The 27,474-nt window shown below is 34.9% G+C and overlaps 1 protein-coding gene across 1 annotated transcript in view; it reads left to right on the top strand.

The window, feature by feature from the left end:
- The first annotated feature begins 2,547 nt into the window (after positions 1-2,547).
- The window catches only part of LOC144257247 (uncharacterized), a 28,310-nt gene continuing 3,383 nt past the window's right edge, over positions 2,548-27,474 (top strand). The window contains exons 1-5 of the mRNA XM_077803375.1: positions 2,548-2,625; positions 7,134-7,204; positions 11,295-11,391; positions 14,751-14,852; positions 23,835-23,993. Coding sequence (XP_077659501.1) covers positions 2,548-2,625; positions 7,134-7,204; positions 11,295-11,391; positions 14,751-14,852; positions 23,835-23,993 — 507 coding nt within the window. The remainder of the gene's footprint in view (positions 2,626-7,133; positions 7,205-11,294; positions 11,392-14,750; positions 14,853-23,834; positions 23,994-27,474) is intronic.

Raw genomic sequence — 27,474 nt, 5'->3', positions numbered from 1 at the left:
GACTCACAGTAAGCAGGACCCAAGGACTTGCTTCCCTATGAGGTAAGGTCCAAGAATAGCTCCTCATATGACAACTAAGTGACATAGCAAACAGGAGAGGTGGCAGCATAGTATGAGACCACCACGGCCTCAGAATGGCAGGAGGGAGCAGCGGAAAGTTTTCCTTATCCTGAGAGAGCCACTAAAAGTGGCTGAGAGAGCACGTAAGGAGGCCTTGGAGGTTCCAAATGGAGGGTGTGATTTGATGACCAGAGACAGAAAACATTAGCAGCAGATGCCACCTTACAAGGATGAAGGTCAGACATCAGAAGATCCTTCTCCCCACAGAGATGCCACCCTGGAGAAAGTAGGGAAGGAGAAAATCCTGAGTCAACCTTGGGAAGCTGGTATTGGCTAGAGGAAGTCACAGGTATCAAACAGAGTATGGCAGGCAGGAAGGTAGGAAAGTGAAAAAGATGGAACAATATGCGATTGGAGGAGAGGATTAAAGGTGTCGAATGACCACTGTGCTGAAAGCTAAGCAGGGAGAAGAGAAAGAGCTTAAAAGTAAGAAAAATTTGTATTATAAATTAAATTTCATATTACTGTGGTCCTGCATATGTGGGTTCTGCCAAGTAAACCCAATACACATGCTTCACAGGATTGTTTTAATAATATAAGGTGGCACCAAAGTAGTGAAGATCCCATGTATATCTCTCCAACTATCAGATGTTTTTGTTATTAACTACAGCTCGTGGTTTTTTGTCCAATAGCTTTCAACTCTACTATTCACTAAAAAGAAGGGCACTGCAATGTGGCCAAGTTTATTCAAATTATTTTAATATAGTATACCAAAGCATTACCTCATACTTCATTTTCCAATATGACCAGTGTTTTTATTGGGTCACTTTACCTATAACAGACAATACCCCTAAACTGATGAGATTCAAAATTTCCTTTATAGAGGAGGACACATGATTCAACAGGACCTACCGTTCAGACCAGTTTTGTAGCTGTCTTGTCAAGTCCAATTCCTGTCAGGCATTCCAGAAGGACACTGTCTTTCCTTTAAGGTTATATTACTAGGATCAAGAAAGTAATTCTCATTAATGTACCCATCACAATCAGGAATGCAATAGTGTTTGTACAATTCACTTAAACTTGACAACTGTTCCCATTTTATAGATTAGGACACTGGATCTCAGAAAGGTTAAGTCACAGTAAAGGCACAGAGTAAATGGCAATTCATACACTTGGACCCAAGTTCATCTTATTTTGAAGGCTATGCTCTTTCTACTCTACCACAATATCTTGCCAATGAAATCATGTAATCTTAAGCTGATAAACTTGAAAGTTTATAACTTGTCAAGGCACCCAAGGTATAGTGTAACAGAGGTCATTCTACCACTGCTAGGACCACCATCTCCTACCAACTCTCCCATACACCTTTTCTCTGCCTCCATCATGACTTATACCCATTCCCAAAACCCACCAGCCTTCCTTCGAGCCTTTACAAAAGACTCTGCTTAGATTTCCTCTTTCCTCCCCACCTAGAGAAAACCCACTCATCCACTACGTTGGACAGTGACTCTACTGCTCTCTCAAAGAATATTAGCAGCCTCCACCTCAGTCCTGCAATACTGTGCAATACTTTCTATCTCAGAACACACGTATGGCTTGAGAGTGGAATTTGTCTGCATGTTCCTCTAACGATTACTAGAATATAAACTCCTCGAAGTCAGGGTCTTCATCTTTGCATACTCGGGAACCTATGTAGTCTGTCAGTGCAATACAGGAGTTCAACCAATGTTTCTTGAATTAATGAATGAATTTTATTTTAAACCATGGTCTAAGCCAGGTGTGGTGGCACATGCCTGTAATCTCAGCTACTTGGGAGGCTGAGGAAGGAGGATCGCAAGTTCAAAGCCAGCCTCAGCAATTTAGCAAGGCTCTAAACAACTAGCAAAACCTTGTCTCAAAATAAAAACTAAAAAGGGCAGAGGATGTGGCTCAGTGGTTAAGCGCCTCTGGGTTCAATCCCCAGTACCAAAAACAAACAAAAAACATGGTTTACTTTTCCATATCCTAGACTGCAAATTAATCAAAAGTAAGGCTTTTTAAGTAAAATTAATTGTTTGGTTGTCGGATTTTTTTGTTCTTATTTTGTTTCTAGAAGGGATTGACCCCACGGGCTCTTTACTACTGAACACAGCCCAGGTCCTATTTATTTTCTGAGACAGAGTCTCACTAAATCACGGAGGCTGACCTCGATCTTGGAATAGTCCTGCCTCTGCCTCCCTAGTCGCTGGGACTACAGGCGCAGGCACCCAATAAGTGATTTTAAAGACCACCACGAAGGCTTCGCCCACAACACAACAGGTTTTTCCAGACCCCTGGAAAGGGTCTCGAACCCGCCTCAGCTCAGCCCACAGATTGTCCCGCCTCCCTCCCTGCCAATCAATCACCCCATGCGCCTGCGCAGACACCGCCTCCTCAGGGAGCCCCGCCCCAAAGCCTTAGCGGGCAGTTAGGACGGGCTGGATCTTATCCTTCACTGGCCCTCCCATTATGACGATTACCTACAGCTGCATTGCTAATGGCCGAGCGGTCCTAGCGGAGCTGGCCTTGACTGGAGGCTCCTATCAGGTACCTGCAGGTCCGCGCTTCCGCGGAGTTCGCTCCTGTAGGCTAACGGCTGTGGAGCCCTTTCCTCAGGACGCGGCGCCGCGGGAGGGCCCAGAACTCTGGGGGCGCAAGAGACCGGGACTCCCGGGCGGGAGCTGTAAGTGCGCCCCCCAGAGGTTGTGGTTGGCACTGCATGTGCCGCGTTTGGCACCATTGTACCATTATTAACCATTATTTGTACCATTGTCCGATTAAGTAGACCTTAAAGATTTTCTTTCCCTTGTAGAGAAATGACCTGCAATTAAGCACACATTTAGTGAACATGTTGTAGTTGCCAAATTCCGGAGTAAAGAATGTGAGGGATGCATGGATAAAAATGAACATGACGTTGGCCCTGGAATCCTTATTTAACCTTTATGTCTTAAGAGTGTAAAAGGTATTTCAGTGGAGGTAGGATGTGATTGTTCCTGTAGCACTCAGGATGGCTGTCTGTGTGCCGGCTACAGAGAAGATGATTAGGCTACAGATTAGGCTGCTTGGCTGGTAAGCCTTATAAGAATTAGTCCTGTCCTGGTATAGAGCAGAGGGATGAGAACACCCTCCAGAGGGAATAGCATGGTGTTTGGGGATCCCCAAGAAACCCAGTGTAGCTAGAGCACAGGTTCCCAATGCGTAGGGGCTGGAGATGAGGCCCTGATTGCCCGGTAGTATCAAGTATCAGTTCTTTATCCCGAGTATATCTTGAATCCATCTTTTTTTTTTTTTAACCATGTCTTCATCCAGGCCCTGATAACTTCTCACCGAAGCTTGCTGAAAACGCCTCCTAACTAACCTCTCAGAATTCAGAGCCTAGTCCTCCTCAAAACTCACATTGCTGCTCAAGTGATCCTTCCTAAAAGCAAACGTGATGCTTCAAATCATTTGATGCTTCCTTGATTATATTCAGAATAAAGCTGATACTCCTTCATTTGGCAGTCAGAGTCCTCCCTGAATGGAAGAGCTTTTCCATGACTGCCTCCTTCCCTTCTCTGGATGTTCTTGTTCTCTATCCTGAACTTCCTGCTGTTCTCCAATCTCATCAAAGTCTCCTTTCCTCTCTCCTGCTCCCTCTATGGAGAGACCACTTTCCTCCACTTTGAGACAATATAAGCTCTTCTGTGCTTTTGAGGTGTTTCTTAAATCCTTCTTGAAGCCTTCTCTAGCCCAGACTAATTGACAACCCTAACTACCAAACTACTTAGGCTGAACGGAATTTTCTCTTATTTACCTACCTCTGCCATTGAACTTCAAGACAGGGACTATCTTCATCTCTGTCTTCCCAGTATACAATGCTGTGATTCATAGATTCTCAACACACTTTTTAAAAAAAATTAGAGCATTATAATTATACATAGTATTTGGGTTCATTTTGACAAAAATAATACATGCAAGGAATTTGATTTCGATCCCTATTCTTCTTTTCCTCCCCTCCTTCCTCCCCCTATTCTCCTTCCTCTACTCTATTGATCTTCCTTTCACAACTTTTTTTTTCTTTTTTTTGTACTGGGGATTGAATTCAGGAGCACTCAACCACTGAGCCACATCCCTAGCCCTATTTTGTATTTTCTTTAGAGACAGGGACTCACCCAGTTGCTTAGCACCTCACCATTGCTGAGGCTGGCTTTGAACTTATGATTCTCTTGTCTCAGTCTCCTGAGAGACTGAATAATTTTTTATTGGTATTTTCTAAATATAAATAAAGGTGAAATTCCCTTTGATACATTTATATATGTGTACATATATATAATACATATTATATATATATATAAAACATGATTTTGTTAAACTCATTTCATATTTTGTTCCCTTTCCCCTTCTTTTCCTCCTCCCTCTCATTCTCCTTCTTCTACTCCTCTCATCTTCCCTGTATCTTTATGATATCCTGTACCATCCCTCACTCCTTATTTCCCGCATTTTGCTCTAGCTTTCACATACAAGAGGAAAGATTCAACTCTTGGTTTTCTGGCTTATTTCACTTAGCACAATTTTCTGCATTTCCTTCCATTTACTGGCAAATGCCATTTTCATTCTTCTTTATGGCTAAGAAAAACTCTATTGTATATATGTACCACATTTTCTTGATCCATTCATCTAGAGACAGGCATCTGGGCTGATTACACAATTTGGCTATTGTGAATTGTGCTGCTATAAATATTAAAGTTGATGTATTGGTATAATATGCTGATTTTAGTTCTTTTGTATAAATACCAAGGAGTGCAATAACTGGGTTATACTGTGGTTCCATCTCTAATTTTTTGAGGAATCTCCACACTGCTTTCCCTATTGGTTGTACTAATTTACAGTCCCACCAAAAATGTATGACTATACCTTTCCCCACATCCTTGCCAGCATTTATTACTATTCATGTTCTTAATAATTGCCATTCTGACTGGAGTGAGATGAAATCTTAGTGTACTTTTGGTTTGCATTTCCCTGATTGCTAGAGATGTTGAACATTTTTTCATGTATCTGTTGGCTGTTTGTATTTCTTCTTTTGAGAAATTTCAGTTTAATTCTTTTGCCCATTTATTGATTGGGTTACTGGGTTGTTTTGGCATTGAATATTTTGAGTTCTTTATGTATTCTGGATATTAAACCCCTGTCATAGGAACAGATGGTACAGATTTTTCTCCCATTTTGTAGCTTTCTCTTCACTCTTTTGTTTCCTTTGCTGTGCAGAAGTTTTTTTTTTTTTTTAATTTGATGTCATCCCACTTATTGATTCTTGGATTTATTTATTGTACTTTGGGTGTATTCTCAAAGACATTTATTAAGGAAGGAGAGAGGAATTTAAAGACTTTCAGAAGCAGGCAGGAAGGCAAGAATTTAGAAGAGAGCAGGGTTGTCCACAATTGCAGTTGAGGTGTGGAATTACTGCAGTGCAGAAAGCTGATCAGGGGAGAGGAAAGGATGACAAGGAGCTTTAAGGAACACTTCAGGTTGAGAAGTGGGAGAAAGATGTCATGGCTTCCCTCAATGTCAAGTATTGTCACAAAAACTTTATATTTTGGGGGGTTTGGAATGTAGTTCAATGGTAGGATGCTTGCCTAGCATGCTTATGGGCCTGTATTCCATTCCCAGAACTGCAAAAAATTAAAAAATATTACTTTTTTGAAAAATATCAATACTTACACTTAATCACAGGATCCAGTCAACTGCAGTTACAGGGTTCTAGAGCTGACCAAGATCATCTGCCTGCTCTCTTCATTCTTTCCACAAAGAAACAGGCCAGACAAGTCCCTGAGTCTGCAGCATGTGAATTCCAGAAATACACCTTGAACCCACCTTGTCACATTTTCTACTGCCCCATGTTGTCATTTGTTTTGGTTTTTGCTACAATAGTAGTGTTTATATTCTCCAAATGTGACATTTTGGGGAAGATAGAGGAATATTTTCCAATTCTAATAACAGAATAAAAGGAAGTTTACGTATGCCTTTAATGTTCCAAGTTTCTTAGGAAATCCTTTCCTAGAAAATACTGCCTTGATGTTTTAGACAATATCAAGAGTTTTTGAGTTTTATTTTCTACAATTAATAAGTTTTACCCTTTCATAAAAGTTTTAAAATATCATTTTGCAAAAATAGGAGTAGAGCTATCCAAAACTTCTTAGATAATGTTCACATTCCTTTCATGCATCTAAAGTAAATTAATGAGACTCCAAATAAAAGACTATATTTGTAAAATATTCTGGATAAGTATAGTTTCTTGCAAATTTTTTCCCCAATGAATGATCCTTACATGGAACAGGAATAAAAGTTCCTGGCAGTTATTTAGTTTTTAAAAAAGATAAATGACAGTGGTACATGACTGTAATCCCAGCAGCTCGGGAGACTGAGGCAGGAGAATCATGAGATCAAAACCAGCCTCGGCAATGGCAAGGTGTTAAGCAATTCAGTGAGACCCTGTCTCTAAATAAAATACAAAAAAGGGCTGGGGATGTGGCTTATTGGTTGAGTTCCACTGAGTTCAATCCCCAGTACCCCCACACACAAAAAAAAAAAGAAAAAGAAAAAAAAAGATAAATGAGTAGTAAGTATAAATTTTTATTTGGAAAAAGATAGAAGGTATTGCTAAGGGTATTCAGAGAATAAGAGCTGAATATATAATCCATTAACCTTTTAATTATACTGGACTAGTGTTCACTAAAAAGATGTTTAATCAGCTAGTGCTTTCTATGCTTTCTAGCCTTGAAGCCATATATAACATTTGACTGTAAAAATAAAATTATCTAGGGCAACCTACATTTGCACACTTATATGTGCATATATAAATTATGTGTATATTTATGTAAGTTTAGTATTTTCTTGCAAATTCATATGACTATTTTATGACTTCTTGCCTCATACCATACTTTATGAATAATACCCATTAGTTCTTCTAGGAAAAAGTTTTTCCTTAATTAACTAATCATAACATTTGTAAAATTTAGGAGAAAAATAATGAAAATACAATAATCTTCATAAAGTAAATGCTGACTATTTATTTTTAGGAAGCAGCAGCAAAAGTCCTTAGACTTGTGCTTCTTAGAGGTGAAACAAAGACCATAATTCAAATGGGAAGGTAAGGAGTGTCCTAATGAAGTCCATTTAACAATTACCAACTAATGATTCCAATGATGAATGAAAAAAAAAATAACAGTTGCACATACACTTGATTAAATCTGCAGAAAAGGAGAACTACATGTAAAAGTATAAATTACGAATGGGAATAATAAACACCAACTTCAAGACACTAGTCACCTCTAGCCAGGTGTGGTGGTGCACACCTATAACACCAGTGACTCGTGATGCTGAGGGAGGAGAATCACAAGTTCCAGGCCAGACTCAACAACTTAGTGATACCCTGTCTCAAAATAAAAAAGAAAATGGACTAGGGATGTAGCTCAGTGGTAAAGTGCCCCTTGGGTTCAATCCCCAGTACCAGAAAGCGAGAGAGAGAGGGAGGGATTGTTACCTCTTTAAAGGGAAAAGAATGAAATTGAGGAAGGATATGAAGGAGATACTAATTGTATCATTTTAACTGAGAAGTGGGTGTAAAAGTGTTCCATAATCTTATTCTCCATCTTTTTGGTATACCCAAAACATTTCATTAATTTAAAAAAAAGGAAACTTCTATTAAAATCACTTTAATAACACCATGAATAGTAGCCACAACTCTTAAGCTTTTCTTGGGATATTATATGTGATGATCTTAAACCAATGATGAAAACACTTGCTAGAAAAGGAACAGGTAGGGGAAAAGAGCTTTTGTTTAGTCCCTTCATATTTTTTTTTTAAGAATAAGCTTTAACCTTTTTTTTTTTTTAAAGTAAAACAGTCTGAAAAAAAAAAAAAAACTGGGTGTGATCGTACATGCTTATAGTCTTAGCTAACCAGGAGGCTGAAGCAGGAGGACTTGATTAAACCCGAAGAAAAAGAGAACTTCTACATGTAAAAGTATAAAATCACGAATGGGAATAGTAAACAATAATAAACAAGAGTTCCATACCAGTCTGGACAACTTAGAGAAGCCCCATCTTAAAAAAAAAAGATAAATGAAATGTATAGCTTTTTGAAGTATTATAAGGGATTCTATCCAATACCAATTGCTACCTAAGCCAAAAAAATAAAACCCTGCCAGCAACCCCCCAAAACTCCCCATCTTGTGCTCTGGTGTCCCATTTATTGCTTCTTCTCTTTCCCCCAAATGGACTGCTATCTGAACTCCTATAGTATTTGCTTTCCTATTTGTTTATTGCCTCAGCACTCAAATATGCATCCTCAGATGAAAGCCCAATCCTACCCATTTTTAATATGTCTTTTGAGTTCCTTTGAATCTATACTCTCCCTCTCCATTCATTGCATTTTGTTACAGTTTACTGTTAAGGAATCTACAAAATTTCCCACATTCTAGGTTTGCTGATTGAGTACCCAAAATGCATTTCACCATATTCCAAGTAACTGATCCAGAGTCTAGAGTCCAATCCCTTTGGCAAGACTATATGAGTTTTTTTCTATCAGATGGTGCTTAATTATCTTATTTATATCTCCTTTGGAGATGTTAGCAACCATCCTTACTCATTAGTTTATTGGTGTTTGCAAAATGATGATCTAGTTGTGTTTTCACTGAAATAATTAGGTGAAATGATTTTAGAAACAGGTACCTTCCTATTGGTTATTTGCTTACCCATACTGTGTATTCAAATTTGAGTCTTACTCTGAGGCCTCTTTCCTGAACTCCAGACTTAATTTTCCAACTGCCTATTCCACAGTTCAGATGTCTAACCCTTCAGTCTTCACATCCTACCTTTCTAGTTCCTCGGGTCTGCAATCTTGTTATCCTTGACTTTTATCGCTTTTACACTCAAATCCATTAGCAAATTCTGTTGCCCTTCCTTTCCAAATAGTAACCAAGCCACCATCATCCCTTGCTTTATATAAATATATTTAAATATATTTATTATATATAACATGTTTTCAAACGTTATGTTTTGCCTTAAATGTTTTATGCCATTAATATATATCTTTTATATATACTTATATATAAAAGATATATATTAAAGAAAAAAATGAAAAAATGACTCTATATTAATGTTTATTTTAAATATATTTAAAATATAATAAAATATATTTTAAATATATATAAAATAAACATTAATATACAGAGTCATTTTTTAATTTTGTTCTTATCTTTAATAATTACTCCTTGTAAAAGTTTGATTTAATAGCATTTTTATAATTATGCAAACTGTTATATGGCTCCAGAGTCAAGTCTAAATAACAAGGTTCCTTCGAAGAGTCTCATTTTCATTCCTTTCTACACTACTCTCTCTCTGCTGTATATAGGTGACCCTTTTGAATAAGTTTTTGGGAATACATTCTTTTTCTTTTCTGTATTTTTCTATAAGAGCATATTATAAAATACTTATATGCATTCATACTTCCCTTATTAGGTAGTATCTGAGAATGAGAGTTGATAGTATATTAGACACACTTTTTTCCACCTTGCTTTTTTCAGTTAACAATATATCCTGGATGTCAAGTATTCACATTTTTAAAATAATTTTTTAGCTGTCAGAAGACCTTTATTTTATTTATTTATATGTGGTGCTGAGAATTGAACCCAGTGCCTAACACATGCTAGGCAAGTGCTATACCACTCAGCTATAACCCCAGCCCTAGGTATTCACATTTTTTAATATTAAAAATCATTTCAGGGGACTAGGGTTGTGGCTCAGTTGGCAGAGTGCTTGCCTAGCATGTTTGAGGCACTGGGTTTGATCCTCAGCACCCATATAAATAAATAACAAATAAATAAAGGTAGATTGACAACTAAAAAATATTTTTTAAAAATTATTTAAAAAAATAATTTCATTTATATGCAGTGGCACATGCTTGTGATCCCAGCAATTTGGGAGGATAAGGCAGGAGAATCGTGAGTTCAAGTCTAGCCTGGGCAACCTAGCAAGACCCTATCTCAAAATAAAAACTAGCTGCGGATGTAACTCAGTGGTAGAACACTTGCCTAGCATGTGCATGGCATTGGGTTTAATCCCCAGTATGGGAAAAAAAAAAAGGAACAATCAAAATAAAAATGAAAAGGACTGGTGATGTAGCTCACTGACAAAGTGTCACTGGGTTCAGACCCCAATAATGGAAAAAAAAAAGTACCTAAATGTTATTCACTAGTAACATACTAGGCATAAATTTAAAATATCTCTCCTTTTCACATCTAGTGTCAATCTCTTTCCAATCACATATATAACTTTCATGTAGATAGTAGAATTAGCAACTCTTCCCCAACAGACTCTTCCAAATTTAGGAATAAAAATATTTTCCAGGCGGAGATTACATTTATCAATATCATCATTAAAATATTTTAGCATATTGTATTCATGATATGATGTGAGGATTTATGTTGAAATGACATATACTTTATTTTGTGCCTCTAGGATTATCCTTTCTACATGTTTCTGAACATGATTTAACATTTGACAAGGTCTGTTGCCTGTAGATAGATTGTTCAAAAGACTAATATCTAAGTGCAATAAATGATGGAGGCACTTTACAAGAGTCATCTAGCCTCCTAATATATGACTCTGAGAAGGTAGAAAGGTCTAGATGTTGGAATGCTCAGGATAAGCACACTTCAGCATAATAGGAGTATAATTCTCCTCTCCCCAACTCATACTATTCTCCAGAATATCCTTATCTATCATTAAATTCTAACCTATTATATTAGAATTCTAATATATCATATTAGAAAGCCAAGTGCCAAAATTAAATATGCCTACCTAAAAATACAGGAATAGGAAAAACCAGTGAACATAGCATTTTCTATTCTGTAAGAACCTTGATTGTTACAATTTGACTTCTATCAAAACCATTTCATACACACACACACACACACACACACTTATAATCAGGTTATTAAGTTCATCTTCAGTGTAATTTATTAATGCAATTTTAAATACATTTTTAAATACACTTTTGGTTTAACATTATTTACTTTAATATTTCAAACTGATGAAAGTTCTTCCAATCATTTTGATTATAAAAATTTAACCTATATAGTTTTTATACCACTAATGACAACTTGAAAATGAAGCTAAATTTTCTATATGGGTACTTAGTTCCTTCAATATTTGTAAATGAATGCATTCTTTCCAAAGCTATATCTACCATACTCTCTTTATCAACGGAATCACTTACTTATGTGCTACAGACAATGCCTTGGATAAGGTGGCACCATCTGCATTTCTTAAGAAAGTAAGTAACTTTTTATACTAACACAGGACTTGAAAGTTTTTGAAATTATAAAGTCTATAATTTATACTTTATATTTATTTAGTAATAGTACTCTAACAAAAAGCATATCATTCATATCCTATAATATGCAGAGTCATGGTCATTAATGACCTTCAGAGACCTATAATCTCTTCCTAATCTGTATACTGCTTCCATACATCCCCTGACTCTCAAGCGATGTCTGCAAAAAAACATCTACTCAGATCTATTGGAACCTCATAACCACCATGCCTGACTAATATTTTTTTTGTTTCTTAAATTAAAAAAGAGCTGTAATCACAATAATTCGGAAAGCTAAGGCAGGAGGATCACAGGTTCAAGGCCAGCCTCAGCAACTTTGTTAGCCCTAAGCAATTAGTGAAACCTTGTCTCAAAAAAAAAAAAAAAAGAAAGAAAAGAAAAGAAAGAAAGAAAAAAAAAAAGAGCTGGGATTTATTTCAGTGACAAAGCATCCCTGGGTTCAATTCCCAGTACCAAAAAAGAAAGAAGAGAGAGAGAGAGAGAAAGAAAAAGAGAGAGAAATGGAGGGAGGAAGGGATAGGGAGAGAGAGTGAAAGAGAAAGAAATTAAAGTAAAATGATATTTAATATACTTAATATTTAAAATATATTTTAATATATGTGGGAAATGTATTTTATTTGCAAATAATTATATGCATGGGGAAATAAGAAACAAGAAAATTTTGAGACCAATATTGTAAAGACATTTCTATGAGCATATATAAATCAACTATTAATAGTTAAATAAAAAGGAATATTATTTTAAGCTGAACATAGTGGTGCATACTGTAATCTCAGCTACTTGGGAAGCTGAGGCAGGAGGATTACAAGTTTGAGTTCAGCCTGGGCAACTTAGCAAGACCCTGTCTCAAAATTGAAAATATAATATAAAAGGGGCTGGTGATGTAGCTCAGTGGTAAAACACCCCTGTATCCATTCCCAAGTCCCCCTGCTCAAAAAAAAAGAAAAAAGCCTTGGGATGTAGTTCAGTAGTAGATTGCATTCCTAGCATGTGCAAAGGCTCTGGGTTCAATTCCCAGTACCAGGAAGACATGTATATATAGATACAGATAGGAAATATAGATATATATGAAATATAGATATATTTATTTATAAATACATATTTTATGTTATATATAATGCCACTAATATACACTTATAATAAATATATAATATACAACATAAATATAATAAAAATATGTGTATATATTTTTAAATATATAAACATATTAATGTACATATTATATATAACATATTTAAGGTAAACATGTTTATAAATATATATTAGAAATATATTTAAATATATTTATGTAAAACATATATAAATTTTAAATATATATAATTTTAAAATCCAGACATATTATCTCTAGGGAAAGTTTTAACTGAGAATTTCTAGCAAATATAAATTATGGTAGATAGAGTACTTCTTTTACATGCTTATATAGATACAGGAGATCTTATAAATTTCTGAAAGACTAATTAACTTCAAGAGGTATCACCTGTTGTTCCTATCACCCCAAGTTTGATCCCCAATCAAAAGAAGGAGATTTCAGGAAAGGTAATCTAGAGACAGACTAGAACTCAACCATCATCAGAGTAATTTTTATGTTTGTTTCTTATGTTTAAAAGTAAATGATACTGGGCTGGGGTTATATCTCAGAGAAAGAGCACTTGCCTAGCATGTGTAAGGCACTGGGTTTGATTCTCAGCACCACATAAAAATAAATAAAATAAAGGTCCATTGTCAACTAAAAAATATTAAAAAAAAAAAAAAGTAAATGATATGGGCTGGGGATGTTGCCAAATGCTAGAGCTGGAGTACTTGCCTGGCATGTGCAAGATCCTGGGTTTGATCCCCAGTACCACTAAATAAGTAAATAATAATAATAAATAATAATAGACTTTAATTTTATTTACAAATATATAATTCAAAATATATATTTATATATTTTTATTTATAGATTGGGGGGCAGAACCAGGGATTGAACTCAGGGGTACTTAACCACTGAGCCACATCCCCAGCCCTATTTTGTATTTTCTTTAGAGACAAAGACTTGCTGAGTTGCTTAGTGCCTTACCATTGCTGAGACTGGCTTTGAATTTGAGGTCCTTCTGCCTCAGTCTCCCAAGCTGCTGGGATTACAGGTGTACATCACTGTGCCTAGCTAGAACAAATATTTTAATAAAAGACACTGATGGGGATGGGGTTGTGGTTCAGTGGTGGAATGCTTGCCTAGCACATGTGAGGCACTGGGTTCAATCCTCAGCACCATATAAAAATTAAATAAGTAAAATAAAGGTATTGTGAGGATATAGCTCAGTTGGTGTAGAGTGCTTGCCTCGTTTGCACAAAACATATGCACAAAGGGTTTAATCCCCTGGGATCAATACCTAGCACCCCCCTCCAAAAAAAAGAAAGAAAGAAAAAGATATTGCGTCTATCTACATCTAAAAAACTAAAAAAAATTGTTTTTAAAGATATTAACAGAAAACTCAGCTTTCCTATAGTTACTAATAGTTATTCTCTAGTCGGGTTCATGTATCATGCGTTTATTGAGCTGGGTCAATGTACTAACTTGTATTGACCCAGCTCAAACTGTAACCATATTGTAAAGTAAAAGATTATAAGGGCTAAATATTGTAATTTATTCTTCAGTTATGCCTACATAATTGCTAAATTCCAGCTGCTGAACACTGTTAGCCATTTAAATGAATATAGCATATTTTTTTAATTATCTCTCCATAATGACAAAACATTCCACTCTACCACCTTTCCAAAACCAGGTGACACAAAATTGCTAACCACATAATTTTTACCACTGCCTCTGAGAAAAGCAACATTAAATACATTTTTTGACTTTTTTTTTTAGATTTTTGAAATGTCCGGGAACCAGGGTTTGATAGAAAGTCACAGTATAGTTATCATTCTTACTGTTGAGTAGATTTTGAAGGTAGGGGTAAAAGGGGAAAGTTACAGTGCTATTTAGGAAGTATCATGGGCCCCCAGCTTTTTTTATCTGCCACAGCTAAATGTCTGCTCTTTCCCTCCAGTCCTCAAATCTGCTGAAGAAGGAAGGCAACCTCTGCAGTTGTACTGAATGAGTTTCTAGTCGGTACAGCACAGGATAATCCTGGGGTAAACTAAGTTTTCATAAATACTGCATCTTAAAGTAGAAAAGGATGCCCTGCCTCAAAAAAGCCAGAAATGTTTGGGTCTCTTAGTTTCTAGTTTCTGCTAGGCTTTTCTTCAAATGAATGTTTGCTCTCTTAATTCTCTAGTTAAAATTATCTATAGTTACATATTTCCATTAATTTCCCCAGGTTAGTGAAACTTTACTAAGAAATCCTTTGATGTCACAAGACTATTTTTCTCCTTCAAATGCAGTTGCTGCAGATTTTCAACAAGTACTAGGAAACTATATGGTATGTACTTCAAATTGTACTCCTAAATATCATTACTATTATAGCTAACAAATGAGTTTTAAGATCAGTAAAAAAGAATAAGAATTATATATAATGATAATGAATGATATTATGGTAAAGTTAATAAAGCGAGAAAAAGTATGTATTTATATACTATTATGTATTTACCATGCTTATATGTGAAAGAGGGAATAAATAAAAATATATATTTCCTTACTTACTGTTTAAAAATAAAAGGGAAGGGGAAGGATGTACCAAACACACTTAAGTGGTTACCATGTGGCAACGAGAAAAAAAAAAGGATTAAAGTGACAAAAGTAGAATCCAGGCCTATGAAACTTGTATTTTAAATCTGACTTTGGTGTCAGGTAAATGTTTATATAATTATGAAAAACTATTAAGTTAAAATATAAAAAATAACCCTTACTGATAAGAAGTCACAAAAGGACAAATACTCTATACTTCCACTTATTGAAGTACTGAGAGTAGTCAAATTCTTGGGAGAAGGTAGAATGGTGTGTGGGGATGGAAAGAGTAGGAACAGCAGTCAATGTCTGATGTGTATAGAAATTAATTTTGAGAAGACGAAAAGTTCAGCAGATGGATGGTGATGATAGTTGCATAATAATGTAAATGTAGCTGTGCACTGTGATGCACTCCTGTAATCCCAGTGGCTTTGGAGGCTGAGGCAGGAGGATTGTGAGTTACAAAGCCAGCCTCAGCAAAAGCAAGGTGCTAAGCAATTCAGTGAGACTCTGTCTCTAAATAAAATACAAAATAGGGCTAGGGATGTGGCTCAGTGGTCAAATGCCCCTGAGTTCAATCCCCAGTAATAATAATAATAATAATAATAATAATAATAATAATAAATGTACTAATGCTACATAACTATACACTTAAAAATTGTTAAAATGGTAAATTTCATGTATATATGTGTATGAGTGCATATATATATGTGTATATATGTTATTGTAAACATTTGTTAATTTTTAAATAATTTTTAAAACTTAAAGCAAAATGAAAAAAAAACTATGTTGATTAAAGGCTTATAAGATAGTAAAAATTTATTTCAAATGACTCTAAAAGACAGTAATTTGTATATTTCTAGTGGAATTATACCTTAATGAAAAAAAAAACTAAAAATAAATTTAATGGGGCTGGGGTTATGACTCAGTGGTAGAGTGCTTGTCTGGCATGTGTGAGGCTCTACGTTTGATCCTCAGCACCACATATAAATAAATAAAATATAAAATCCATTGACAACTTAAAAAATATTTAAAATACATGAGCAAATTTACTTATTTATTTTCAATAGTCACATTCTAGTAATAATATTGGCATTGCTATTCTGAATTTAGTTTATATAGATATAGATATATTACTTTGAATAACTGAGTTAAGAATCAAGAATCTCAGAAGGAAGATTTACAAATGTAAAATAAGTTAAGTAAAACCTAATCTCAAGTTAAAAAAAATTTTTTTTCTTTTTAAGTTCCTTACCTATACACTGAAAAAGGCTAAAAGCAAAGACTAAACCAATGTTCATGAGCCACCCAAGTATTTATGTTCTAGTCTGTAAATACCATTTTCCACTAAAAGAAATCAGGATCAATTACAGATATGGGGCAGAAAATTTAAGCCAGAAACATTTTGTCATACCTACCACAAAGACGCTCGGGTCAAAAGATAGGAACCAACTTGAAAAGACTACTTACTGCTAATGATGAAATATTTCAAGCATCAAAAGCAATATTAAATGAGCTGGGCATTGTGGTGCATGCCTCTAATCCCTGTTAATGGGTCCTATGATGAGGCAGGAAATTTGAAAATTTGAGGCCAGCCTGGGCAAGGTAGCAAGACCCTGTCTCTAAATAGAAAATAAAAAGGATTGGGATGTAGCTTGATGGTACAGTACCCCAGGTTCAATTCCCAGTACCATCAAAGAAGAAAGGAAGAATGGGAGGGAGGGAGGGAGGGAGGAAGGAAGGAAGGAAGGAAGGAAGGAAGGAAGGAAGGAAGGAAGGAAGGAAGGAAGGAAGGAAAAACCTAAATTCAGTGGATTGTAACACATTGAATATGTTAAATTTGATCAGTTCCTAGATACTATCAAAGGGAGAAAATCCCTCACTAGCATTTTGGAAAATACTCTAAATATACCCCATTACTCTAAAAACATAAAGGAAAGGGTCAAACACTTATTCTTGACTATATGAACTGTTCTTAAAAAAAAAAAGTTGAGGGTGTTGTGCCTCAGTTGTAGACTGCTTGACTAGCATGTGTCAGGCATTGAGTTTGATCCTCAACATTAAATAAATAAATGGTATTGTGTCTATCTACAACTAAAATAAAATTTAAAAAAAACAGTTGATGGGGAGAAGTATTTTTCTTTATGCAAGTATCCCAGCGAGTAAATGATGAAGTGATAAAATATTATTTTGCAATTCCTAATAAAATGATAGACCTAGACAATATTAATAACCAACCAAAAATCAGTGAAAAGCTTCTGAGGAACTTCATAATGGATGAAAAAGACTCCACATGCCAAAATCCACTGTTTTCTAGCCTTAAAATAAGAGATAGTGATGTATTTTCTGATGTCACACAATGAGTAGTATATAGCAGGACTGAAATTCTCTTACCAAGAAAGTCCATGGCAAGCAATTTCAAGGGGAAAAGAAAGGAAAATCCATGGATTAAAAGAGACTTTTTTTTTTTTTGAGAGAGAGAGAGAGAGAGAGAGAGAGAGAGAGAGAGAGAATTTTTTAATATTTATTTTTTAGTTTTCGGCCGACACAACATCTTTGTTTTGTATGTGGTGCTGAGGATCCAACCCGAGCCGCACACATGCCAGGCGAGCGCGCTACCGCTTGAGCCACATCCCCAGCCCCTAAAAGAGACTTAAGAGAAATTTCAATCAAATGTACGTTTTGTGCCTTATTCAACAAAAGGACTATAAAAAATGACTTGTTTTTGATACATTTATGTATGAGCCAGGGGTAGAGCTCAGTGGTAGAGCACTTGCCTACCACATGAAGGTTCAATCCCCAGGACCAAAAAAACATTCATATACAAGCTAGATATTTAATGATATTAAGAAACATTTTTAGGGGGCTGGGGATGTGGCTCAAGCGGTAGCGTGCTCGCCTGGCGTGCGTGCGGTCTGGTTGGATCCTCAGCACCACATACAAACAAAGATGTTGTGTCCACCGAAAACTAAAAAATAAATATTAAAAAATTCTCTCTCTCTCTAAAAAAAACTTAAAAAAGAAACATTTTAGAAATGATAATGCTATTTATGGTTCTGTTTTTAAGAAAAAAAATGAACCATATCTTTCAGAAATTTAAATTGAAGCATTTCCAGATTAAAATGGTAGAAAGTCTGAGATTGGCTGTAAAATAATATATTTGGGTAAGGGGTAGCAGTTAGATGAAACAAGATCGACTATGCATAATTGCTGAAGCTAGGTGATGAGTACATAGGGATTCATTAAACTATTTCCTCCACTTTGATATGTGAATAAAAATATTTTAAGTATACTTCTATTAGTTCCCTATTTGTATATAACAAACTTAGAAGACTAACACAAAAGCCATTTATTATCTCAGATTTCCATGGATAAGGAATCGGGTAGACTTAACTGAGTTCTCTGATGAGGGTCTCATAATACTACAGTCAGTGTGTCAGTCTGTGTTCTTATCTGGAAGCTCTGGGGAAGAACTGGCTTCCAAGCTTGCTCAAGTTGTCAAGATCTATGGCCCTATAAGGATAGAGATTTCTGCCAGCTGGTGGCTAGAGGATACTCTCATGTCCTAGAGACTGATGGCAGTTTATTCCCATGGCTGCTTTCTCAACATGGCTGCTTGCTTCTTCAAGGCCAGCAGAGGAAGCTCTCACTCCAGTCTAACAAGTTTCATATACGTGACATAATCACAGGGGTGACCTTTGTTCCTATTGGTTAGAAGCAAGTCACATTCAAGAATAAGGGATTATATAGGGATGTGACTCATTGGGGATCATCATGCAGTATGTTCAACAGAATGCTAGTCAAAATAACCAAGGTTATATGCTTTCATAATGAAATTCATATATTTTATTTTGAGGAATTCTGCATATTAAACAGAAGCAAAATATATTATTAGCATGGCTGCCTAAAAACTAGCTACCATGTGAAAATGTTAAAAAATTAAACATATTTTAAGCAATTAACACATGTAAATCAAATAAATTTCTATTTTACATTTGTAAACAAAGTTGGCAAGCTTTAAATTATAGAAATTTTTATGAAACATTAAATTTCTTATAATTAATAAAATGTACACAGGCCCCAAAATGTAGTTTTTAAATGTGAAAATGTGTATAGATGTACCAAGTGTCATTGAATAGATGATGAATACTTTATCTTAACAGAGTTTAGATATTTCTCTTATATTACAATAAACTATTGAAAAGGAACTAAAAGAAAACCAAGTATTAGCTATTTGTCTTGATTTGCTTGTATATACAAAGATACTATTTCCAAATAATGTCAAATTCATCAGTGTCCACAGTTAGAACTTCAGTGTAGTTTGGGGTGATACATAATTCAATTCAGAACCCTCCCTTTTTTACATCTAAATGGTAAGCCCCTCATAGAACAGAAATCGAAATACACATGGCTCACTGACCAAGAAGATCATAGGTGTGTTTAAAGTGGATAAGATCATTTTCCTAGAACAGGGTTTGATTTTGTTTTGTTTATGTTGATTTATTTTTATTTTTGCAGTGCCAGGGATCAAACCTGACCCTTGGACATGCTAAGCAAGTGCTCTACCACTGAGCTATAGTTTCAGCCCTGAGCAGAGAGTTTGAATATCATTTTCTTTTGCAAAAGTAGTAGCTATTAATAATGTTAGATAACATAAAAGTATGTTAAAGAAATACAAATCTCTATAATCTGAATTAAAACCTCTTAAAAATTTGGTACATAATATTCCAGAATATTTTTGTGTGTGTGTCCGTAATGTATATAATGTAAGTTTATACATACTTTTGAAATAAAGAAAACTGGGTTTATTCATACAGTGGGTGAAGTTTTAAACTCTGGTACTTCTTGAATCTAAATATGTTTGTTTGTTTATTTATGGTGTTGTGAATCAAACCCAAGGATTAATACCAAAAATCCTAGCTAATGAAACAAGATGAAGAAAAGGAAATAAAAGGTATACTGTTTGAAAGAAAGAAATGAAACTGTCTTTGTAGATGACATGATTGTCAATGTAGGAAATCCAAGAGAATTGGTCAAAAAACTCCTGGAACTAATAAGCAATTATAACAATGTTACAGAATAAAGAAGGCAGTTGTCTTCTATGTACCAGCAATGAATAAGTGGAATTTAAAGTTAAAAACATAATGCTACTTACATTATCAATCCTCCAAAGTGTAATGCTTAGATATAAATCTAGAAATAAAAGTGTAAGATCTTTTGAAGAAAAACTACAAAATACTTGTTTTAGTCAACTGTTTTACTGCTGTGACCAAAAGATTTGATAAGAACAATTAGAGGAAAGAAAGTTTATTTGGGGGGGGGTGGTCACAATTTCAGAGGTGTTAGTCCATAGATGGCCAATTCTATTGCTGTGGACACAGGGTGAGGCAGAACATGATGTCAGAAAACTGTGGCAGATCACAGCTCAAAATATGAAATCAGGAATGAAAGAGAGAAAGAGGGGGGAGGGGAGGGAGAGGGAGAGTGGAAGAGAGCACATCAGCCAGCTTCAATATCCAGGGATAAAATATGTATCCCAAAGGCATGCTCCCAATGACCCACCTCCTCTGGACACATGTTACCTGCCTACAATTACCACCCAGTTAATTCTTATTAGGGGATTAATGCACCTATTAGGTAAAAAAACTATTCTAACCCAATCATTTCACCTCTAAACTTTCTTACATTGTCTTACACATGAGCTTTTGGGGGTCACCCCATAGCAAAACCATAACAATACCAATGAAAGAAATCAATGAAAAACTAAATAAATGGAAGGATATACATTGTTCATGGATAGTGTGACTCAAAATGAATCAAGTTCTTCCCACTTGATCTATAAATGTAGTGTAATCACAATCCCAGTCCCAGAAAGATATTGTGTGGGTGTTGAGAAATTGGTTCTAAAATTTGTAGCTAAAGGCAAAAGACTGACCCAGAACAGCTTTAATTAAAGAAGGACAAATTTGAAAGGCTAACATTACCTGACTTCAAAATTTACTATAAATCTACAACAATCAAAACAGTATGGCATTGGTGATAGAACAAATAGACCAATGGGACCAAATAGAATGCCCCAAAATAGACCCATATAAATATGGTCAGTAGAACTTTGATAAAGGAGCAAGGGCAATACAGTGGAGAAAAACTACTATCTCAACAAATGGTGTTGGAACTACTAGACATCCACATTCCAAATAATGAGTCAAGATAGATCTTATGCCCTTCACTCAAAATGGATCACAGACCTAAACATAAAATACAGAACTATGAAACTCCTAGAGGATACCACAGGAGAAAACCTAGATGGTCTTGGGTATAACAATAACTTAATAGAACACCAAGGCATAATTAATTTTAAAAAATTATAAGCTGGACTACATTAAAAAAAACTTAAAAATTAAAAGAATCTTTGATATATACTCTCAATGGAATGAGAGGACAAGCTAGACTAGAAAAAAATATTTGCAAGAGACAAATCTGATAAAGCACTGGTATCTAAAATATATGAAGAACTGTTAAAACTCAACAATAACAACCCAACTAAGAAATAGGTAAGCTAGGTATGGTGGTATATACCTTTAATTCCAGCTGATTCAAAAGATGAGGATTGCAAGTCCAAGGACATCCTGGGCAACTTAGACTAACACAAAATTTAAAAATTTTTAAAAGGACTAAGGATATAGAACATTCCTGGATTTAATCCATAGAAGAAAAAAAAAAGAGGGAGGAAAAAAAGAGAAAGAAAAAAAGATCTCAACAGATATTCACCAAAAAAGATAAAGATTGTAAATGGCATAAGAAAAGATACTCAATACCATATATCATTGGGGAACGGTAAATTGAAACAACAATGAAATACCATAACACAACTATTAAAATTGCCAAAATCCAAAACACTGACAATACCAAATGCTGACAAGGATGTGGAACTACAGTAGCTCTTGTCCATTGCTGGTGGGAGTGCAAAAATGGTACAGCTAATTTGGAATACATTAGTTTCTTAAAAAACTAAACATACATCCCAGTGCAGTAGCACACACCTGTATCCAGTGAATTTTGAGGTTGAGGCAAGTGGATCACAATTCAATTCCCACCAATGCCATACTGTTTTGATTGTTGTAGATTTATAGTAAAATTTAAAGTCAGGTAATGTTAGCCTTTCAACTTTGTCCTTCTTTAATTAAAGGTGTCCTGGGTCAGTCTTTTACCTTTAGATACAAATAGCTTCAGCAATTTAACAAGGTCCTAAACAACTTAGAGAAACCCTAAAATAAAATAGGGCTGGGGATGTGGTTAAGTGCCCCCTGGGTTCAATCCCCAGTACCAAAAACAAAACAAAATAAAAAAACCTAAACATATTCCTTGATATTTGCCCAAATGAGTTGAAAACATGTCCACACAAAAACCTACATATGGATACTTACAACAGCTTTATAATTATCAAAACTTGGAAGCAACCAAGATGTCCTTTGGTAGGTGAATGGATAAACAGTGATGCATCCAGGGCTGGGGTTGTGGCTCAGTGGTAGAGCATTTGCCTAGAACATGAGGCCCTGGGTTGGGTTTGATCCTCAGCACCACACAAAAATAAATAAAAATAAATAAAGATATTGTGTTCAACTACAACTAAAAGTGAATATTTAAAAAATAGTGATGCATCCAAACAGTGGAATATTATTGTTGCTAAAAATAAATGAGCTATACAGCCACAAAAAGACTTGGAGGAAACTTAAATGTGTATTAGTAAGTGAAAGAAACCAATCTGAAAAGGCTACAGACTGTGTTCAAATAATGAGCTCTGTTACTCAAATTATATGTAGCTCAGTGGTCAAGTGGTGGCCTAGCATGCTTGGGGTCCTAGATTCAATCCCCAGCACTGGAAAAAAAGAAAAAGGAAATTAAGGAGGGGAGGGGGTAAGGATGGAAGGTAGGGTAGGTAAGTAGATGGGGGGGGTGTTCAGGGGAGGAGAGGGATTAGTTTTTTAGCTGGGTACAGTAATACACACTTATTGCCCCAGTTTCTCAGGAGACCAAACCAAGAGGATTGTTTGAGCTCATGAGTTTGGAAATAGCCTAGATAACATATCAAGACCCTAGTTGAAAAACAAAAACTTTTATATGACATTCTTGAAAAAGCAAACTCTGAAGATAATAAAAACATCAGTGGTAGTCAGGGCTATATGAAGAAAAAGGTACAAGGATCTTATGGGCAGTGAAACTATTCTGTATGATTCTGTAATAGTGGATACCTGCCATTGTACATTTGTTTAAACCCACATGAAGTACAATACCAAGAATTAACCTAATATAAACTGGAACTCTAGGTGGTAATGTGTCAATGTAGGGTTATCAGCTGTAACAAATATACCACTCTGTATTAAAGTCTATTTTTGAAAATAAATAATTAAATAAACCCTCTGCTGATTGAATACATTAATGTACTTCCTGAACTTTTTTTTGAGACTAAAAGAAAATTTGAGTTTAGTTGATTCCTTACACAGTGAGATATGCCTTTGACACTTTTGTTTCAATTTGTATAATATAATGGATTTTATTTTTCAAAATAAAATTTGTAGGCTGGGGCTGTGGCTCAGTGGTAGAGCACTTGCCTAGCATGTATGAGACACTGAGTTCAATTCTCAGCACCACATCCAAATAAATAAAGATCCATTGACAACTAAAAAAATAAATTAAAAAATAAATAAAATTTGTGTTATATTTCACTTCTATATAGATGATATACAATAAAAATCAAGATGACAGCACAATTCCCACTATCAAGAGTCAAGTCACTGATGTAAAAAATGTTATGATGCAAAGTATTGATGTAATTTTGGAAAGAGACGAAAGATTGAATATCTCCTTCAATAGAACAGATGATCCCCAAACAACTGTAAGTGATTCACATCTGTGTTGATGTTCAAACAGTGCTCCAGGTCATAAGATTGCTGCCTTTAAGACAAATTGCTATGAAATAATCCTGTCACAAATCTTTGGTTTTATAAGAAAAATTCTTAGCCAGGGAGTGGGAGGAGGTGAAGGGAGGGAGTAAGTGGTAGGAGTGTTATTGGCCAACTCATATAATTATATTGTGTGCATGTACAAATATGTAACAACAAATCCCATCATTATGTACAATTACAATGTACAAATAAAAAATGTAGAAAAAATTCTTAGAATGCAACTAAAAGATTAATTATAAAACAATTTAAAAATAAAAACCAAATTAATTAGGAGGTGGTTATATCTGTAAAAGAAGGATTTTTTTACATTATGAAACAGAATAGTCAACAAATAAATTGCAAGGGAAAAAAAGAGAGGGAACTTATAAACAAATGGACTTAAAAGTTATATCAATTGAATGTGATTCATATTTAGATTTTAATTCAAATAAACTAAAAATGAAAAATTATAATTTTTTAAAATAACTAGATATTGGAATTCTGGATAGTAGATGACATTCAGGAATTAATTTTTAGGCATGATAATGGTATTGTGGCTATGTTTTTTAGAAAGACATTATTTATTAGAGATTTGAACTAAAATGTTTATTATTGAAATTATATGTCCGGCATGTGGGTATAACAATGACTTAATTTATTCAGAATAACTGAGAAGCAAAGTATAAATTTAATAAACTGGTCATCAATTGATAATTGCTAAAACTGAATGTTGACTATATAGGGTATATAGATGTTCATTACATCATTCTTTATTTTTGCATGTAAATACACATTTATTTATTTTTAGAATTTATTTAAATCCAAAATGTTTCCTTTTTTTCTGAGTTTAGGGTTTGATCTTGGGAAGGCAAAACTAGAAGATTTCTCAGAGATTTGGTTATTTAATTAAGATTGCATGATCAAGCATGGGTGCCTAAGAACAATAGTTTGTGATCAGTACAATGTCTTATTACATCTTTCAGGTACAACATTATATTTCTCATTACATCATTCTATCAACTTTTGTATACCTTTGAACTTCTCTATTAGAAAATATTTTGAAAACTAGTTTGGAATTGGGCACAGTGGTATACATTTGTATTTCTAGCAATCTGGGAGGCTGAGTCAGGAGGATTGTAAGTTCAAGGCCAGCCTGGGCGATTTAGACCTTGTCTGAAAAAAATGAAAAGAGCTAGGGGGTACAGCTTAGTGGTATAGCACCCTTGAGTTCAATCCCCAGTACCAAAATGTAAACGCCCACCCCAAAGAAAAACTATGTACAAAAATGCTATATGCAGTCTCTCTCATTTTTTTTTTTTGGGGGGGTCTCTCTTGTGTCTATTGGTCTATTGTTAGTTTTATTTTCTCCTAATCTTTGAGGCCACTAGGTTTAAAGAGGAAGGCTATATAATCTAATCTTACTACAGGGCAGAATCTTTTTTTGAATGGAGTTAAAATTCACAAAACTTAATAAAATTAACATTTTGGAGTACACAATTGAGTGACAATTAGTACATTTACAATGTTATACACCCATCACCTCTACCTAACTCCAAAATATTTTCATCATCCCAAAATAAGGAACCTCCACATCCCTCAGAAACTCCCAGCTCTGGCAGTCAGTAATCTGCTTTCAGTCTGTATAGATTCACCAATTGAGGATTTTTCATACAAATTGAATCATATGTGATCTTTTGTATCTGGATGCTTTCACTGGGGCTATAGCTCAGTGGTAGAGCACTTGCCTAGCACATGTGAGGCACTGTGCTCACTGTGCTCACTCAGCACCACATAAAATTACATAAATAAAATAAAATAAAGCATTATGTCCATCTACAACTAAAAAAAAAAAAAGAAGTTCTGAACTCAGACATCAGGTGCCGTTTAGAACAGAGTGATCAGCATATTAAAATCAGATGGACTAAGAATCCAGTGATTACTCATGAACCTCTCCCCCACTCTGTTTCATTCATGCAGGAGACTAAGCCAAGAAAAAAGATCAATGGATATCCCCAATTAAATGGGCAGGTCCATACCAGATTTCTACAGTGAAGTCCACCAATGTCAGACCTTATTCACAAGGAGCTCCCAGTCAGTGTTTGGTAAATCAACAAGTCATGAGTTATTTGTGGAAAGTCTTAATAACAATAATAATAATAATAATAATAAGACCAAAAGAAATGGGTGGGGGAGAACTAAACAAAATAGATAATACAGGAACAAAAGGAAGCATCATTTAAAAAATTCTCTAACATTTTGAAAGAAATAATAGAAGATAGTATATTCCTGAAATGCCAACATAAAGCTATATAAAAATACTCATAAAAAAGAGTTTTAAAGCCAGGCACAGTGGTGCATGCTTCTAATCCCAGCAGCTCAAGAGGCTGAGGCAGGAAGATCTCAAGTTCAAAGACAGCCTCAGCAACAGTGAGGCACTAAGCAACTTAGTGAGACTCTCAAAATAGGCTCAGTGGTTGAGTGCCCCAAAGTTCAATCCCTAGTACCAAAAAAAAAAAAAAAAAAAAAAATTGGAAATTAAAATAGTACTAAAAATGCAAAATTCAATATATAATTACTGTAATATAATTGAGATATTCTCTTAGAAAGTAGATCTTTCTTAAAGAGAAAGATGATGAAGTCAGAGAATCAATCTAAGAAATATAACATGAATAACAGAAATTTTAAGAAAATGAAGACATCAGAGTAATACAAGAAAAATTTCTAGACCTAAGTAATATGAATGTCTAGATTCTGTGAACAAAAGTCAAGATCATAGCTAGACATGTTATCTTGAAATAATACAGTATTAAAAAGGAAAAAAGTGATTCTAATGGCTTTCAGAGATGAGGCAAAGCAAAAACAGCAGTTAGAATGGCATCAGATTTCTCAATAGCAATACTGAAAACTAAAGAAAAATGGAAAACTTCTTTTAAAATTCCACTGGAAATTATTTTTCAAACTAAATTTCTATACCCAAACTACCAATTCAGAATAAAGGTAGAATAAAGACATTTGTAGGTATGTAAATTCTCAGAAACATACCTTCCACTCACCAGTTTAAGGAAGTTTTTGGAAGATATTTTCCACCAATAAGAGGAATAAGAAAGCAAAATATGTAAGATTGAAAAAACAAAAAGACTCAACACAGAGAAGGATTATCCTAGGATATTGGAAAAGCAATATTCCAAGATTAAAACTATATAAGAAATCTGGAGCCCAGCAAAACCAGATTACATAAGGTCAGAAGGCTCTGTTAGGGACTTCCTCAAGATAAAGCAAAAGGATCCAACACAGGAATGAGCAGACGAGGGATATATTTCACTCCTTTGGAGCATTTGGGAATGAATTAATGGTGAGTATGTTAAAAACTAATAAACAATAAATTAAAATAATAATAAAAATAATATTAAAATAATATTTTAATTATGGATA

Source organism: Urocitellus parryii, chromosome 10, assembly GCF_045843805.1.
Source record: "Urocitellus parryii isolate mUroPar1 chromosome 10, mUroPar1.hap1, whole genome shotgun sequence".
NCBI lineage: Eukaryota > Metazoa > Chordata > Mammalia > Rodentia > Sciuridae > Urocitellus > Urocitellus parryii.
The sequence above is the reverse complement of the archived record's forward strand: the minus strand, read 5'-3'. Positions and strand labels throughout refer to the sequence as shown.